Here is a 16860-nt window from a genome sequence, read left to right on the forward strand (position 1 = left end):
AGATGGAGATAAATACCACCTACCTCATAGGATTGTTTTGAGGATTAAGTAAATGAAAGTATGTGAAGTACTTAGAGCATTGCCTAGCACAAAATAACCTCCATGTCTGTGTTAGCTATTATTGTTATTATAGTCACTTTTAATAATTTCATGTCAGCATTTCGTTCTTTAAAAGCTCATAAACATTCTTTTTAATATTTTCCAAATATCTTTTAGTAAAGTTTCCTTTTATATAAATATTGCATGCTCCTAACATGGCTTTCTTTCTTCCCCACCAGATGAAATTAAAACAGAGATAGAAAAGCAGAGGTAAGCTCTTCTCTTTGCTGGAATACAGTATTAAGGGAGAGGTAGTAGCCATGGGAACCCCCTCCTGTGCGTGTTTTCTCGTATTCCTTAGCTCCCAGGTGGCACACACTCTCCTAGCAGTGTCGGACACATGGCAGGACTCCGTATGTGTTTGAACAGATGCTAGGTTAACAGGTTACCAACTCAATAACTGCACATTTGCAGGAAAGGGTAGAGTAGATCAAGTTAATGCTGCTGTACCTTTTCTTGACAGATGAGGCAAAGCCCTTGGCCTGTATGTCGTGCTTCCTTGGGCAGGAGGACAGCTTGCCCCAGAAGTGGCTGCTCCTCGTCTTCATAGTTAAAAAGCCAGTTGGTCACATTTCAGAACATGGCTGATGCCAGGACGCTGTCAACATAGCTCCCTAATCAGAGAACTTCCCTTCTGCCTGTGGCACTTTGGTCTTTTGTCCTAATGCATGTGTTTCCGTTTTTAATTGTCTCGCCCTGCAGATGCAGTTTGCAGGCACTTCGAATTAAATGATTGCAAGTGGGATGGGAAGTTAGAGTGATGCGTAGGAAAAGCAAACTTTCTGTGTTTTCACCTCCCCTCTCTGGCCCTCTCCTGCTTTTTCTCTAGGCTTGGCGCTGCCGCACCACCAAAGGCAAACTTCATTGAAGCTGACAAGTATTTCCTTCCGTTTGAGCTAGCTTGCCAGTCCAAGTCCCCCCGGGTGGTCAGCACATCCCTCGACTGCTTGCAGGTACCACGCTGAAACTTGCTGGGGTAAAGAGGGTTTCCTCCAAGCCATCGCTGGTCCTTTTAGGGGAACTGTGCTTCCAGGGTGATGGAGGAAGGAGCAATCCAGCATGTTCTTGGAGGGAGGGAAGGGTAAGGGGTCTGACCTCCTTAGCCAGAACAAGAATGTGTTTGCCTGGAAATACTTTGTTGTACTCCCTTAACGTATGTTTTTCTAAGTGAAACCTTTAGGATTAGTTGGAAATGTGGGTACACGTGGGCACATGCAGTATTTTTATGCCACCTCTTTCTTGATGGCATTAAAATTCAGAATATCAAGTAGAGAAATAGATATCACTATTCATCATTTGTGGTAATATTCTATAAAGACACTGTGAATGTGGAATAAGCAAATCCTGAATCATTGTTCCCATAAGAAATACAGGATAAGGTGCCTGTGAGCCTCTGGTGTAAACACGTTCATCAACTGGTCAATACATAAAGCAATATGTAACTTTGTTCTTTGTGTTTTTCTGTTTAAAGACGCCTTATTTAATATATCTTATTGATTCATTAACATTGCACTCATGGTCACAGCACTGTAACACATGCCTGAACAAAGCTCACCTAACAAGTAATTTCTCCGTAAGGCACATCATTGCCTTCTTGCTCTACTAGCAACAGTAGACAGCACTTCAGCACGGTGCTTAGGGACCATTTTAAATGGCAAAAACAACAAAATGGACAAAAAAAAGCAAAAAATGTGGCATGAAATAGGCCACAGAAAAGATAATGCTTACAGTGTAAGAGCTGAAATGAGAAGACAGAGCGTCTCCTTGTTTGACCTCAGCTGAGAACGTATGCATCAAGTGATTTGATTTTTTTCACTGCTCTGCGTGTGTCCACACATGACTGCAAAAGTGCCACAAGTATTGATTTGGGGCTTACAGATAAATTGTAGTTGAGTTGGGTACATTTGCAAATATAGGATCTGGGAATGATAAGGATTGACTATATGAGAGCCACAGTGACCTTGTTATAAATCACCTTTGATTGATGAGGAAACAGGAATAAAGAAGTTAAGATAACTTGTCCAGTAATATGCAAGTATGAAAGACAGAAACAGGGCTACAATATGGGTCTCTTAAATTCCTGGTCCAGCATTCTTGGTTTTTTTTTTTTTTTTTTTAAGATCTACTCCTGAGGTTTCTGGTTACCTCACTTTTATCCTTAACCCCAGCAGGCAACCTGCACATCAATGGAAAAAGCTTGATAAATTAAAAAATTATATTCAGAGGTCCACAATTTATCAGTACTTTCTAGAACAGGCATAGTGAATAGGTTTTATATTATGATTGCTCAGAAGCTGTGTTGAAAAGCTATCTGAAGCTTCATCTGGATTTCTTGAGAAAGTACAGTGATCAGTTGGTGATGTCTGCTGAGGCACGGGCTGCCAAGTGGCAGTGGGCATGCCACGTTTTTGGCATCTCCAGTCTAATATTTACTCTATTAATCTCGCTTCTTTGATATATCTGTACTTGAAAGTTGATGACAGTTTCTTCGCAGAAGCAGTTCTTCCAAATGAAAAGCTATTTTCTCATTCAATATAATTCTGTACAGATTGTCCTATGTGAAACATATAATGAGCCAAGAATTCTTAAATGGCAGGCCCAAGTCCTCCTTCCATCCTAAAATATTTGTTGCTGTGAAATTTTCTGAGGAAATTTGGCATAAGTTAATTTTAGTTGTTTTCTTCTCATGTTACGGTCTAGTTCTGAAGCTGGTGCTGATAGTTAACATTACCGATGTACTAAGAACAGTGGCTATTGAGTACTTGGCCTGTGCTGGGCCCTGTGCTCAGTGCTCTGTCTGCAGCATTGTGTTTAATCTTCCCAGCAACACTCTGGTTACTTAACTCTCATCCTCATTTTGGAATTGAGGAAATGGAGGTTGAGAGAATAAAGTGACCAGCCCTGCAGAGCTCCCCCTGCCCAGGAAGTGGTGGAATGGGGTATCTAGACCTCTCCCCACCCCGTCTGAATTCTTAACCAGGGGTCGTTAAACTAAAATTGTAAGCCAGATCTGGCCTGCCACCTGCTTTTATAAATAAAGTTTTATTGGAACATAGCTGTCTTAATCTAGTCAGGCTCATACAACAGAATACCACAGACTGGGTGGCTTAAGCAAGAGATATTTATTTCCCTCAGTTCTGGAGGCTGGGGAGGGCAAGATCAGGGTGCCAGCTGATTCAGTTCCTGGTAAGAGCCCTCTTCCTGGTTTGTAGATGGCTGAGTTGTCAGCTGTGTCCTCACATGGCAGAGAGAGCACACTAGATCGCTGGTCTCTTCTTCTAGGGCACTGATCCCATCATGAGGACCCCACCTTCATGATCTTATCTAAACCTAATCACCTCCCAAAGGCCCTACCTCCTAATACCATCTCACTGGGAGTAGGGCTTCAACATAGGAACAGGGGGACACAAACATTTAGTCCATAGCAACAGCTATGCCCAACAGCTGTGCCCATTGTTTCTGATCTCTAGCTGCTTTCCCACTACTACAGCTGAGTTGATGGAACAGAGACCATAAAGCCTAAAAATTTGGTTCTTTACAGAAAAAGGATGCTGCTGACCACCACTCTTAACTGTTACCCTGTGGTTCTGGCCCTTTGATTAAAAATAATGCAGTTTGTATTTTATGTTCTATATTTTCCTGGAAATAATCTGTTTCTGGAACTCTGGAACGGAAACATTGACATCCTGCTCTGCTTCAGCCCACTGTCCTGACTTGAACTATAAATGTAAAAGTGTCTTCAGGCCTACGACATATGGTTAGCTCTTTTTTTTTTTAAGACTGGAAGTTCTCTGTGATTTAGTAGGTATACTCGAATTTCTTTGGTCATTTTACAAAATGCAAGCTGTGTCGTCCTTTTTACGACATTAGAAAGTGACCCAGTGCTCCCTGGAATACTGAATGAAAAATTTCATTCACTCTTCGGGGTTGTCCTTGCAAAGCCTGCTAGACTGGCTTTTCCCAGCGTGGGAGATGACTTCCGTCTTGGAAATGGAAGGCCAGTGTCTAAGGGCAAAGGTTGGTTTGAGCAGAATTGAAGCCAGCTGCAGACATACCCACATTCTGCCCTGGGCATTTAAAGGCATCCTTCTCTGAGCTTAGAGAGGTGATGGGATGGCAAAGGTGCTTATGGGTTTGGTTTGTCCTGAGCACAGTTAGCTTAGAGTTCCCTCTGTCCACTGACAGAAATCTAGAGAGTTCTGCTGCTGCTGCTCACTTCTACCAAAAGGTAATTTATTCCTTTATTTTATTCCTTATTCCTTCCCTTTATTCCTTCCCTTCAGCACCTGGTCTGCTGCACACTTCCCCTCCCTGCCAGGGGAGGGGCATTAGGCTCAGTCTTGCCTTACTCAGTGCGTGATTTCCAAGGTTCCCTGGGCATATGTCAGCAACCAGATTTTTTTTTTTTTTAAATATCCTTCTAATATATTCCTATTTCTTTAATGGCAAGATTATGCACATGTACTACTGTTACTCCATTACACATATTATAAAACATACACAAATAGAACTTTCAAAAAGATAAAAAAAAAATAGGAATAGAGTTGTAATATTTTCTTTCTATGTCCCAGTGAGGGCTGTAGGAAACCACTGGTCTCAGCTGTCCTTCGTTCATACCACAAGCATTATGTTTTAGTTCTCATTTCTAGAAAACTTCGGATTTTTAAAGCACATTTTAACATCCATTCGTAATTATAAAAGTTGTACATGACTACATTCTCTGTTAAAATTTTTTTTTTTTTTTAGAACTTTACAGATAAGGCTGAAGTCCCTTAGACCACTAGCCCCAACCCTGTACAGGTCGTGTACTTTTTTCCTTTCTTGTTCATTTTTTTTCTTGCCTATGGGTGGTAGATTTTTATTTTATGAATTTGACAAGTTTCCCTAATTTATTTGCATCTTTAGAATGTTAGTTGGATATGTGGAGTTTCTCATTTTAATAATGTTTCAGGTTGAACCACATGAAATTGTCATTCTCATGGAGTGAAAAACAGGTTTCAGGAACTTCATATGACCCAACTTAATAAAACTTTTTGTCCGTAAATAAGGAAAATAAGTCAAGGCTAGAAAGCACAGACTTGGGTCACAGATAGCTTAGCATTTATATACTGGCTTAACATGTCACTAAGACACCTGGAACAGGTTCTTTAACCTTTCCAGAGTCCGGGATCCTCAGACATAGAAAAACAATAGTGTCATTTGCCTTTGTAGGTGATGATGAGGACCAGATATGATGAGGACTCAGTGTTTTTCAAACACAAGTCAATCCTGTTTCACCCTCACAATTTCTTCCATATCTGCACTCTTCTTTATCGTTATGTATTTAATACTTTTCTTTAAAATAATTTTTAAAAAGTTTTTATTATTGAAGTATTGTTGACATATAATGTTATGTAAGTTTTAGGTATTCTCCAGCTTGCTTTTTACTTTCCACAGTGTTTTTAAGATCTAGCTATGTGGCTATGTGCATCCTTTTGACTGATGTATGATATTTTATGCCATCATTTATCTCTTCTCCTATAGAGGGGCATTGACAAATAGAGTAACAGTGAACATCCCTGTGCAGGCAGCCTCCTTGGACACAAGGGTCAATGAGTCAGCTGCCCAAAGGCCTCCCTCCTCTGCCCTCTTCCCATCTCATTGCATCAACAAGAAATAAAGCAGGAATTTCTACCCTCCATCTGTGTCACCCTCCCAGAGTCCAAGCCACCAGCATCTCCCTCCTGGACAGCTGCGGTAGCCTCCTCACTGGTCCCCTGCTTCTACTCCTGTGGCCCTCCAGCCTGTTCGCCATGCAGGAACTGGAGGGAGCCTTTAGAAATGTACCACATCATGTTAATCCAGTAACTTTCCACCCCACTCATTGTGCAAAGCACTTTCCTTAAGTGAGGTTGCCAAGCTCACTCATGCTGCTGGACCTCTGCTATGTTTCCGGGCTTTTTTCTGTGCATTTACAAAAATACACACATAGTCACATAGTTTTTATTTTCCAAAAATGAGATAATGCTATGCATTATCACTGCAACTTGTTCTTTTTAAGATGTCTACAAATCAGACAGGGCCCTGGAGATCCTAGCCAGGACTTTTGGCTTTGGTCTGCCCCTGCCCTGGAGAATATAAACTCCAGGGGAAGAAGGACCGTCTTACTCCCTGTTGTGCCTCCAGTGCCCAGGACAATATCTGGCCCAAGGAGGGGTAAGAGGGCAAAACTAGAAATCCCCAAGGATGCAGGAACTCTGCTTTCTTCTGGCCCTGTGTCACTGCACAGACACGGGAGTGAAGCCATACTTTAAAACCCTGTTCAACTTGGGGCGCCTGGGTGGCTCAGTCAGTTAAGCGTCTGCCTTTGGCTCAGGTCATGATCCCAGGGTCCTGGGATCGAGCCCCGCGTCGGGCTCCCTGCTCCATGGGAAGCCTGCTTCTCCCTCTCCCACTCCCCCTGCTTGTGTTCCCTCTCTCGCTGTGTCTCTCTGTCAAATAAATAAATCTTTAAAAAATAATAATAAATTAAATAAATAAAACCCTGTTCAACTTGAAGGGGAATGTGCTCTCTCAGGAGCCTGTAGAGGAGAGAGGATCCTTCCAATCCTTTTCCATATTTGAATTCAGCAGTGGTTCACCTCCATCCTTGCTTTGTTGCATCATTGCTGGGTTCTATGGGGCCTACTTCTCAGCATTCACATTTTAAGAGTTCAGAACCATCCCACTCATAATCTGGTGCTCCAGATGGGCTTAGGCATCCATTAGGGGTAAGGCATAAGCAATGTCAAAAACCAAAGTTCACTTACCAGGCAGCCAGTGCTGCCCACTTCGGAAGCCTGCGTGTCTAGCAGCAGGGAGGGGTTTGAGGTAAAGGGCATCTTGAGCTGTTTTTCAGAAACACATTTCAGCGCCGCCCCCACCCTCTGCACCTTCCCCACTCCTGCTCCCACCCCCTGCCCCTGTCTGGTGACTTCTGTGGTTGGACTTGATCAGCAGAGGGTGTGCAGGCCTCTCCTACTCATTCAGTCACACGATCTGGCAGGATCATGTTCTACTCTCAGCCACTCTCTCTTCACCCGTTTTGTTCAGCTTACCGGATGGCAGTGCTTCCACGGCTAATGATGGGGGAAAAGCTGTTGAGAAATGGAGTCGGGCCTCTGCAAAGTGGCAGGTTTTCCTAGCACAGTGGTGGCGGCACAGTAGATAACCTCAGGTCCTTGTGTCACTCTGTGCATGTAGAGGCAAGGAAATGACAAATTAGGAACCAAAAAGGACAGCATTTTAAGAAGTCTTTTAAGTCAGTGGAAGCAGAGTATGCCTTAGAATTCACATATCCTAGAGGGAGGGGTTGTGTCAGATGAGTGATTCTTTTATCTGGTCAACCTTCAAAATAACCTGGACAGCTTGGAGAAAAACACTGGTTACCAGGTTCTCCCCCAGAAGTTCTGATTCACTAGGTCTGCGTTGAGGACTGGGAATCTGCATTTGTAATGGGCCCCCTCAGGTGATTCTGAGTCTCAGCCAGGCTTGGAAATCATCCTGCCCCTGGCCTTTGCCTTCCTTTCCAGCTTTCAGATTCTCTGCAGTGAAATCCAGGTCCTAAGTGAGGGGGCACAGGCCTCTCAAAGGCAGCCCGTGTCCAAGCCAGTCAGTAGCCTGACCGAGAGGCCGTGGTCCAGGCAGCCCCCCACTTCTTCGGCCACTGGGTTGACACACGTTAGGTAATGTAGGTGTGGACTTGAGTTCCCCCTCCAGCCAAACACATTATCGGTTGTTTCTTATGTATCTTGCCTTTTAAAAAGAAAAACATATATATGGTTTTTAACAGCTCGTGAAATAATTCACATGCATACAAGTCACCCATTGAAAGTGTGCAATTCAGTGATTTTTGTACATTGGCAGAGCTGTGCAACCATCCCCACAATCTAATTGTAGACCATCTTTATCTGGGTTCATCAGCAGTCATTCCCCGTTTCCCTCTAACGGCCCCCCCCCCCCCCCCGCCCCCAGCTCTGGGCAACCCCTGACTCCATTGTGTGTAGCTTTTGGTCCATCAGCTTTTCACACTAGTGGTTGTGTACCGGCGACCGTTCTACACCTCGCCTATTCCCTTGGACAGCTTTCACCATCCTGGGGCTTTTCTGCCATGGGAGACAGGGTGAACACTGCACCCATAGGGCGGCTGTGCCTGCCATGCCCCAGGGGAGCAGAGGGATCTGTGGGAGCCGGAAGTTAAGGTCAAGCTTACTGCCTGTCTTTTGCCGCCGTGGGCAGCCTCAGCCCTGGCCAGGCAGAAACTTGTCATCTCTGTTCTTTCTGTGTTTAGAAACTCATCGCATATGGGCACATCACCGGCAACGCCCCCGACAGCGGAGCCCCGGGGAAGCGGCTCATCGACCGCATTGTTGAAACCATTTGCAACTGTTTTCAGGGCCCTCAGACGGATGAAGGAGTTCAGTTACAAATAATTAAGGTAGTTCTGTTTGTTTGCCTGGTCTGGATTTTTAAATAAGCAAGCTAGTCTCCCCTGGGAATTTGGATTTCTAATTCGCCATGTGTTAGTTGTCTCAGGTGGTGCTGAGCTGGAACAGAAGAGTGTAAGCATCGCTTAGATCTTCTGTTAAGTGTCAGAATTTATTAGCACAGACTCAGACAGGAAAAGTGGAACCAGGTGTGTTTTCAAAGTAAACAGTTCCACTAATAACAGTGTAAATTGCTTGTCAGTTGACTCAGCTTGAAATCCTCTGGCCTTCCTCCTTGAAATTCTGGATTTCCAGTCTGCCATTTCTCAGTGGGTCCCGGATAATCTTACACCAATCTGCCCCTGTCCTGTTGTCCTGCCCCGCCCTCCACCTCCCATTCCATTGCCCTTTCCCTGTTCCATTTCTGCTGCCAGAAGTGGTTTGGCGTGTGGTAGTACCGTCTGCTTGTCGAGAGGACAGGATCAGGATGGGTGTAGCCAGCGTTCCAGATCATAAGTCCTGACTGTGTTAGCTTTGTGCGGATGACTCCATGTTAGCTGCTCCTGAAGCTCTCTTGAAAACCCTCCAGGGAACTGGAACACTGACTGCCTATCAAAACCTGTGTACTTTGTGACTAATATAGGTGAGATCGAGTTGGAGCGGTTTCCCTCCTGAGAGAACTGCCTGTGTTTTGGCTTTTAAAAAAGTATACTGATAGCCCTCTTCACCACAACTTAATTACAGCAAATAATTTGGATTTTATAGAGTTAATAATTATCTTTAAGCTCAGAGCAGTAGGGAGTTTTGGTTTGCAGAGCCATCTTCTTAAAATTGACAAAACCAAACCAAAACAAAGCCAAACCCTGTAGAAGAGTTTGGCTGTGGGAGGATGGGAGGCAGGTGGATGTTTGTGAAGGTGAAGGTTGTGGATTTTTGTTTTAGGCTCTTCTGACGGCGGTGACATCCCCACACATTGAAATTCATGAGGGCACTATCCTGCAGACAGTCAGGACATGTTACAATATCTATTTGGCCAGCAAAAATCTCATCAATCAAACCACTGCCAAGGCTACCCTCACTCAGATGCTGAACGTCATTTTCACGCGCATGGAAAACCAAGTGGTGAGTGGTGACAGTCATCAGCTGCTGGGGGCGCGGCACATCCGATGTGTGAACGGTTTCATTTTAAAGTGCATCCCTTCTTCCTCTGAATTCTGTTTTTGTTCTTGCTTTAAAAAGCAGAGAGAGAGTCTAGCTTGGGTTTTGGAATCAGCATTTGGAATTTGCTTTGAGTTTGTCAAGAGAATTTATCTCCTTTTTAAAATGTTATTCTTCTGTTTAAAATGTTATCCTTCAGGCTGGTGTATTTTCTGGTCCTTCTCAAAATGCTGGGACCAGGTTTTTTTGTGTGTTTCTTTTTTAAGGTTTTATTATTTTTAAGTTATCTCTACACCCAACATGGGACTTGAACCCACAACCCTGACATCAAGATTCACAGGCTCCACCGACTGAGCTAGCCAAGCACCCCAGTGCTGGGAGCATTTAGATTAAATCCCTTTTTTGTTGCCTTATAGTTGCAGGAGGCCAGAGAATTGGAAAGACCAATCCCGTCAAAACCCCAGTCCCCTGTGATCCAAGCTGCAACAGTGTCCCCAAAGTTCAGTCATTTGAAGCAGAGCCAGGCACAGAGCAAACCAACGACTCCTGAAAAGACAGATTTAACCAACGGTGAACATGCCAGGAGTGGTTCCGGAAAAATGAGCTCAGAGAATGGAGATGCACCCAGAGAAAGAGGCCCATCGCTGTCAGGTACACCCTGGGCACTGTTCCTTTCCCGCCGTGCGAGGGACCCATCTATGGCTGAGGGGCAGTTGAAGGGGTCTGGTAACATCTGCAGGAAACCTCTGATAGCAGCTTGTATTTCTGGGCCTTCCCCTTCCCTGTTGCTCATCTCTTGAGGAGCACAGCCACCGAAGCGTGATGTCTGTTGTCCGGTGTCAGCTGTGTGGTTTTCTCTCAGTAGTCCCTGGAATGCAGCAAGCTACTGCTTCTTGATGTCAGCTTCAGTGCAGTGGCTTCAGTTTGGGGGTTTATCGCTCAGTAGTTAATTGTTTGGATAGTTAGTCACTCAGTGTCTGTCTTCTCTTCCCTGAGGAGGACAAGGGGACCCCCTCTGTCACGTATACACGGGATCTCTGCACCTTGCTCAGAGCCTGGCAGCTAGTGGCTACTCAGAGACATCTCTGGAAGGAGCAAAGAAGGTGGGAGGGTGGGCGGACATACAGATAGACAGACAGACAGCTTTGTTTTCTTCTCCGGTGATGCAGTACATTACATGTTTTTACTTGATTTTTTAAATGAAAGAGACATCCTACACCTGATTATAGTCTTAAATTAACATTAGGTAAGAAATGGTGGATTGGGTTATCGTAAGATTATTTCAGAATGTTTGCATGTTTCCCTGGGCAGGTTGTATGAATCAGTTCTCAAATTCATATTTTTTTCAGGAGTGTACCTTCCCAAGTGATTTTTGTGCAGTTCTTCACTCTAGCTGCTTGGTCTGTATGAAATACCTGACCCCTCTTTATACTTCATCTCATCTCTTCTGTCCCCCCCCTTTTTTTTTTTTTAAAGATTTTATTTATTTGATAGAAAGAGACACAGCGAGAGAGGGAACACAAGCAGGGGGAGTGGGAGAGGGAGAAGCAGGCTTCCCGCCGAGCAGGGAGCCCGATGCGGGGCTCGATCCCAGGACCCTGGGATCATGACCTGAGCCGAAGGCAGACGCTTAACGACTGAGCCACCCAGGCGCCCCGTCCCCTTATTGACAACAGTTGGCGTTGGTAGTATGTTCTGTGAGAGGACACGTGTGTGAGCAGCTTTTGTTCTTCTATTATTTATCAGCGTGCGTGGCATACACAGGAACAGACCAAGTGCTGTTGCTGGAAGGTTTTTCTGTATCCGTTTACTCAAGGAAAGGACAAAAGAGAAAGTTGCCACCAAGAATGGTACGGGTCTCCGGGTGAGCACAGAGTTGCTGTCTCAGTCCTGCGGTCCTGTGTCTCAGGGGAGGTGCTCAGAAACTCCTGGCCCACCCTCTAGATCTTTCGCCATCTTTGCTTTCCTAAACTCTCAGGGCCAGGTTTTTACTGTAACCCTTAATCAGGCCGTGGTCAGTCAATAAATATTAATATTTAAACACTTGGTATGTAGTAAGCATAACTGTACAGATAAAAACGCAGATCTCTATAGCTGCATCAGAGTGTTTCCCCTACAGCCCATTTCCTACGTGGCAGCCAAAGTGATCTCTTAAAAGCATGAATTAGATCACAGCCCCCCTCTGCTTAAACCCCTTTTGTAATTTCCCGTGGGATCCCATTCAGAGTGAAATCTGTGCCCGCCCTGCCCCACAGCTTCCGAGGCAGTGTGTGACCTGGCCCCTGCCCGCCTCTCCATCCCCTCTTACACCTCTTTCCCCCGTATTGACTGCACAGTGTGCCTTGGGAGTGCCATGCTTGCTGTTGGTGCCTTTGCACTTCCTGTCCCCCCAATTTATCTTCAGGTCTCTCAGTTCATACTGATCACCCTCTCTGCAGCTCCCACATTTCTGCCCTATCAGCCTCTTTTATTTTTTTCATAGCGCTTATCACTACCTGAGATCACTGAAGAGTTTATGTTTACTTATTACCAGGCTGAGATCTGGACCACTCTGTTCACCACTATATCCCCAACACTGGCATGGTGCCCAGCATTCATGGCAGACACTCAGTAAATACATTTTTTTTGAATGAATGGGGGAAAAAAAGCTTGACTTCTAAAAGATGGTTTTGCAAAAACACAGTAACTTAAAATTCTGCTGTAAAACAAAGAGTGATTTGCACTTAGTATATTGCTGTGGGTTTTGTTGCCAGTACTTGGTGCCCCCCACCCCCTGCCGCACGGCTTCTCCCAGGAATATGGGAATCAGACTGCCTATAACAATCAAATAGCAAACCCGCAAATAGTGGGTTGGAACGGAAGTGTGCTGTTACCCTTAAAAAGAGTGAGTGGCTTCAGGTTCTCAAGATGTGGCTCTAAAGAAAGGACGGTTCTTCAGAAGAAGGGATTGAGCAGCCTTGGAAGCCAAGGAGAAAGGATAACCCAAGAGACAGGTGGCGGAGATGTCCACGCAGGGAGACGGTGCCCTGGGCTGGAATCCAGGCTGTCGAGACCCACTGAGAGGCCTGGGCTCCAGTGCCTCTGTGACGGAGGGGACACACCCTGCCCTTCTGTGGGGTCCGTCCTGTAGTCATCACGTCCTGAAGCCACCCCTCACTGGCCAGTCACTGTGCCGGGCACCGTGCTCGCTAACTGGGCACTCGACATACATTTTCCTATTTATTTACTTTTATTTTTATTTTTTTAAGAGGTATTCATCTATTTTAGAGACAGTGCAAGAGTGGGAGGGGCAGAGGGAGAGAGTCCCAAGCAGACTCTGCGCTGAGTACAGAACCCTAGATGGGGTTTGATCCCAGGACCCTGAGGTCATGACCTCAGCCAAAATCAAGAGGCAGACACTTAACCGACTGCACCACCCAGGCACCCCTACGTTTTCCTATTTAATTTACTGAGAACCCTCCCCACGGCCTTCCTGGGATCATTTGCCTCCCAGTGAAATTTGCGTAGATGGAGACGGTTCACCAACAGACTTGAGCATCTCTTTTCCCTTTACTAGTTTTTCATCCTAAGTTGATAAATCAACAGTCAGTTCATAAGTCTTATCAAGCCTGTCCAAGACATGGATTAAATTGCTCTGTGTAAACTTACAAAATAGATTTTTGAGCCTGAAACATTCTAGCTTATATGAGTTTGGGGGCACAGCCAGCAGTCTTCCCTAGAGGACCCCACCCCATTTGTCCATTCACACTCCTCCTCATTGCCTGGCTATTCTTGTCAGTTTTTTAAAAAAAACAGCTTTATTGAGATAAAATTTGTGTACCATAAATTCAGCTTTTTTAAAATGTACAATTCAATTATTTTTAGTACATTCACAGAGTTGTGCAGTCATCACCATAGTCAATTTTAGAACATTTTAATTACACCCAAAAGAAATCCTGTGCCCAGAAACTGTCACTTCCATTTTCTTTTTTTTTTTTAAGATCATTTTTAAGATTTTGACTCCCAACATGCATGAGACATTAGCGTTTTTACATTCATATAGATAATGAGTATTGTAGGTACACAAATACCTGTGTGTTTAAGGATTTCTTAGCTCATTTTTTCTTCTTGGATCTCATTCTTTAAGAGAAAAAAAACGCAATTCTTAAGTATTCTAAAATAGAGCAAAGTCATCCTCCTTCAGCCAATATGGAGATTCTTTCTTTTTTTATTCTTTTTTTTTTTTTTTAAGATTTTATTTATCTATTTGACAGAGAGAGACACAGCGAGAGAGGGAACACAAGCAGGGGGAGTGGGAGAGGGAGAAGCAGGCCTCCCGCAGAGCAGGGAGCCCGATGCGGGGCTCGATCCCAGGACCCTGGGATCATGACCTGAGCCGAAGGCAGACGCTTAACGACTGAGCCACTCAGGTGCCCCCAATATGGAGATTCTGATTGGACAGCCTGGTTTCAGATCATGACTCTACGGTGTAGTAGCTCTGTGACCTTGAGTGAAATCTTTAACCCCTCTGAGCCTCAGAGTCCTCATCTGTAAAATGAGGCCACAGCTAGTACTTATCCTACAGGTTTGTAAGAATTACATGAGAGCAGTGTCTGGCACTTGGACCTGTGTGTTTGCTTTTGTGTTACTAGCTTTCAAATAAGTTTCCGCTTAAAAAAATGAGTTAAAGAGAAAGAGCGAATAGTTAAGATGGTAATCAGATGTGAAGGTGGTGGGAACAGTGCGAACAGTGCATAGAATAAAGGGAGCCTGTTTTCCATGTTAGCAATCCAAGATCCTCTGCTTTAGGAATTTCAGTATTTTTTATGGACAAAACAAAAATTGTCTCAGACAACACTTCATAAAAATAACAAAATGTACCCCCAGGACTCCCTCCTTTCTGACACAGCCTGCCTTGCTGGACGGCTCCAGCTCAGGGTTTTACGACCTCTGTGTTAGCTGCTTGTTGGACATTTACTTTGCAACAGTAGGTTGCCTAAGTGTTTCTTCCGTCGAGGAACCGTTTTGGCGTGTGGCTGGAATGTGACAGCAAACAGCTCTGTTCCCTGATTTTTTTTCCCTTTAGTACTCTTGCATATTACCAAGTGCTTGGACATTGGACACAACCAAACCCAGTTTCTAGGAAACAGGCATGCCACATTTTATTGTCACCGTGTGTTCACATTTGTTCCCCCCAGTTCCACATCTGCCTCCTCCTGCTGTTTTTTCCCTAGTTCTGTAGTGTGCAGCATAACACAGTTATTATCCCAGCTAGAATGTAAGCACTGTGAGGATAAGGATCTTTGTTTTAAACAGTGATGTAGGGACGCCTGGGTGGCTCAGTCAGTTAAGCGTCTGCCTTCAGCTCAGGTCATGATCCCAGGGTCCTGGGATCGAGTCCCGCATCGGGCTCCCTGCTCCGCGGGGAGCCTGCTTCTCCCTCTGCCTCTGCCTCTCTCTCTCTCTAGCTCTCATGAATAAATAAATAAAATCTTTAAAAAAAAAAAAAAAAAAACAGTGGTGTAGTCCACATGCCTGGAACAGTGCCAAACATGCAGGCACTCAATTTGTTGATGGAATGAATGAGTGAATGCATCTTACTCCATCTACCCCATCCCCCATGGTCCCCGCTTCACTGGACAGAAAACAGGGTTGTGGGAGGGTGTGTCTCAGATTCCTTAAATTTTTTCCCCATTATTCTTAGCATGTAACTTGCATCCTCCAGGTTACCTCATGGTTCCAGATGCTATCATGTCCTTCTGCAGGAAGGAGGGAGAGGTTGGGACTCACGGACTCCCAGCTGAGTCATGCCCCTTCCTAAGGAGCCTTCCCGGAAGCCCATGTAATCCCCAGTAATTTATGCTTTACCCCTCATTGGCTAGAACTTGGTCACCTGGCCACCCTTTTTGCTGGGATGGCCAGGAAATACAGGAACAGCCCCTTCCCAAACAAAATTAGAGCTCTGTAAGGACTCAGGGTATGAGTCAGTAATTGGCAATACCCACCACAGGGGTGGTTCTCCTGCTGGCTAGGAAGGGAATGGCAGCAGGGGTTTCTTTTATCTGAACATATGCAAGGTGACCCTCTTATTTTGCTTAGGGACAGAGTTTGTGACATAGCCAATCAGTAATGGCCAGGTGGTGACTGCTGGACATCCTAGGGAATCAGCATATTCTGAACCTTGCAAGGATTTGGTTTGGTTTGGTTTTCTAACATTTTGACAGCATGCTTGAAACTTAAATATAGCAGACTTCTTAGTGGTTATTATATCATTCAGGAAGACCTCTTCTGAGACCTACCCCAGGCTGACATGTCAACAAGGGAAGCAGGGCAGGGGTACTGTGGGGAGTCATGCTTCATCTGGGCCTCTTTAGGGGCTCTTCAGCCGCAGCTCCCTCTTCTTTTGGAATTAGGGCTTCCTCACTCTCCCACCCCTTCCTGGCCTGAGAATATTTTGATTTTGCACAGGTGCTATTATGGATCCAGCCTGTCAAGGAACATGAGTTAAACACTGTTACTCCTCCAAAAAATGATGGTCCTGGTGCTGTTGAAATGCGAAAACTCCAGAGAGGGAAAAGGAAGATCCCTGGAGAAATGGACATTTTTTTTTCTCTTTAGAATGAAAAATAGTGATGGCTTTAAATAACTGAAACTGCCTTCTGTGTGGTTAGTGGGCAATTTCTTGTCTGGTTTTTTGTTATTTTTTTTGACAGAGTGAGTGGGGGGTGTGGTGGGCAGAGGGAGAGAGAGAATCTCAAGCAGACTTCATGTCCAGCGTGGAGTCCAACGTGGGGCTCAGTCTCACGACCTGAGCCGAAATCAAGAGATGCTTAACTGACTGAACCACCCAGGTGCCCCTAGTTGGGAAACTTCAATATGGACTTAGTCTCCAGAGCCAGGCAAGTGGCAGAAATGAGAAGGCCTTGGGGTGCCTGGGTGGCTAAGTTGGATAAGGGGCCAACTCTTGATTTCGGCTCAGCTCATGACCTCGGAGTCCTGGGATCAAGCCCTACGTCAGGCTCTGCGCTCGTTGGGGAGTTTGCTTCTCTCTCTCTCCTCTCCCTCTGGCCCTCCCCACCCCCCCACTCATGCATGTGCTCTATCTCTCTCTCTAAAATAAATCTTTTAAAAAGGCATGTGATGTGATGAGCACTGGGTGTTATATGCAACTAACGAATCA

General features: G+C 45.0%; 1 protein-coding gene across 2 annotated transcripts in view; it reads left to right on the forward strand.

The window, feature by feature from the left end:
- ARFGEF2 (ADP ribosylation factor guanine nucleotide exchange factor 2) overlaps window positions 1-16860 on the forward strand; it is a 96246-nt gene that overhangs the window by 13390 nt on the left and 65996 nt on the right. For both annotated transcript variants that reach the window (XM_045885916.3, XM_045885917.3), the window contains exons 2-6: window positions 279-309; window positions 929-1052; window positions 8408-8554; window positions 9486-9665; window positions 10118-10352. In XM_045885916.3, coding sequence (XP_045741872.1) covers window positions 279-309; window positions 929-1052; window positions 8408-8554; window positions 9486-9665; window positions 10118-10352 — 717 coding nt within the window. The remainder of the gene's footprint in view (window positions 1-278; window positions 310-928; window positions 1053-8407; window positions 8555-9485; window positions 9666-10117; window positions 10353-16860) is intronic.

Source organism: Mirounga angustirostris, unplaced genomic scaffold (genome assembly GCF_029215605.1).
Source record: "Mirounga angustirostris isolate CCGP_5_RB_7025 unplaced genomic scaffold, mMirAng1.0.hap1 SCAF_10, whole genome shotgun sequence".
In the NCBI taxonomy this organism is placed as follows: Eukaryota; Metazoa; Chordata; class Mammalia; order Carnivora; family Phocidae; genus Mirounga; species Mirounga angustirostris.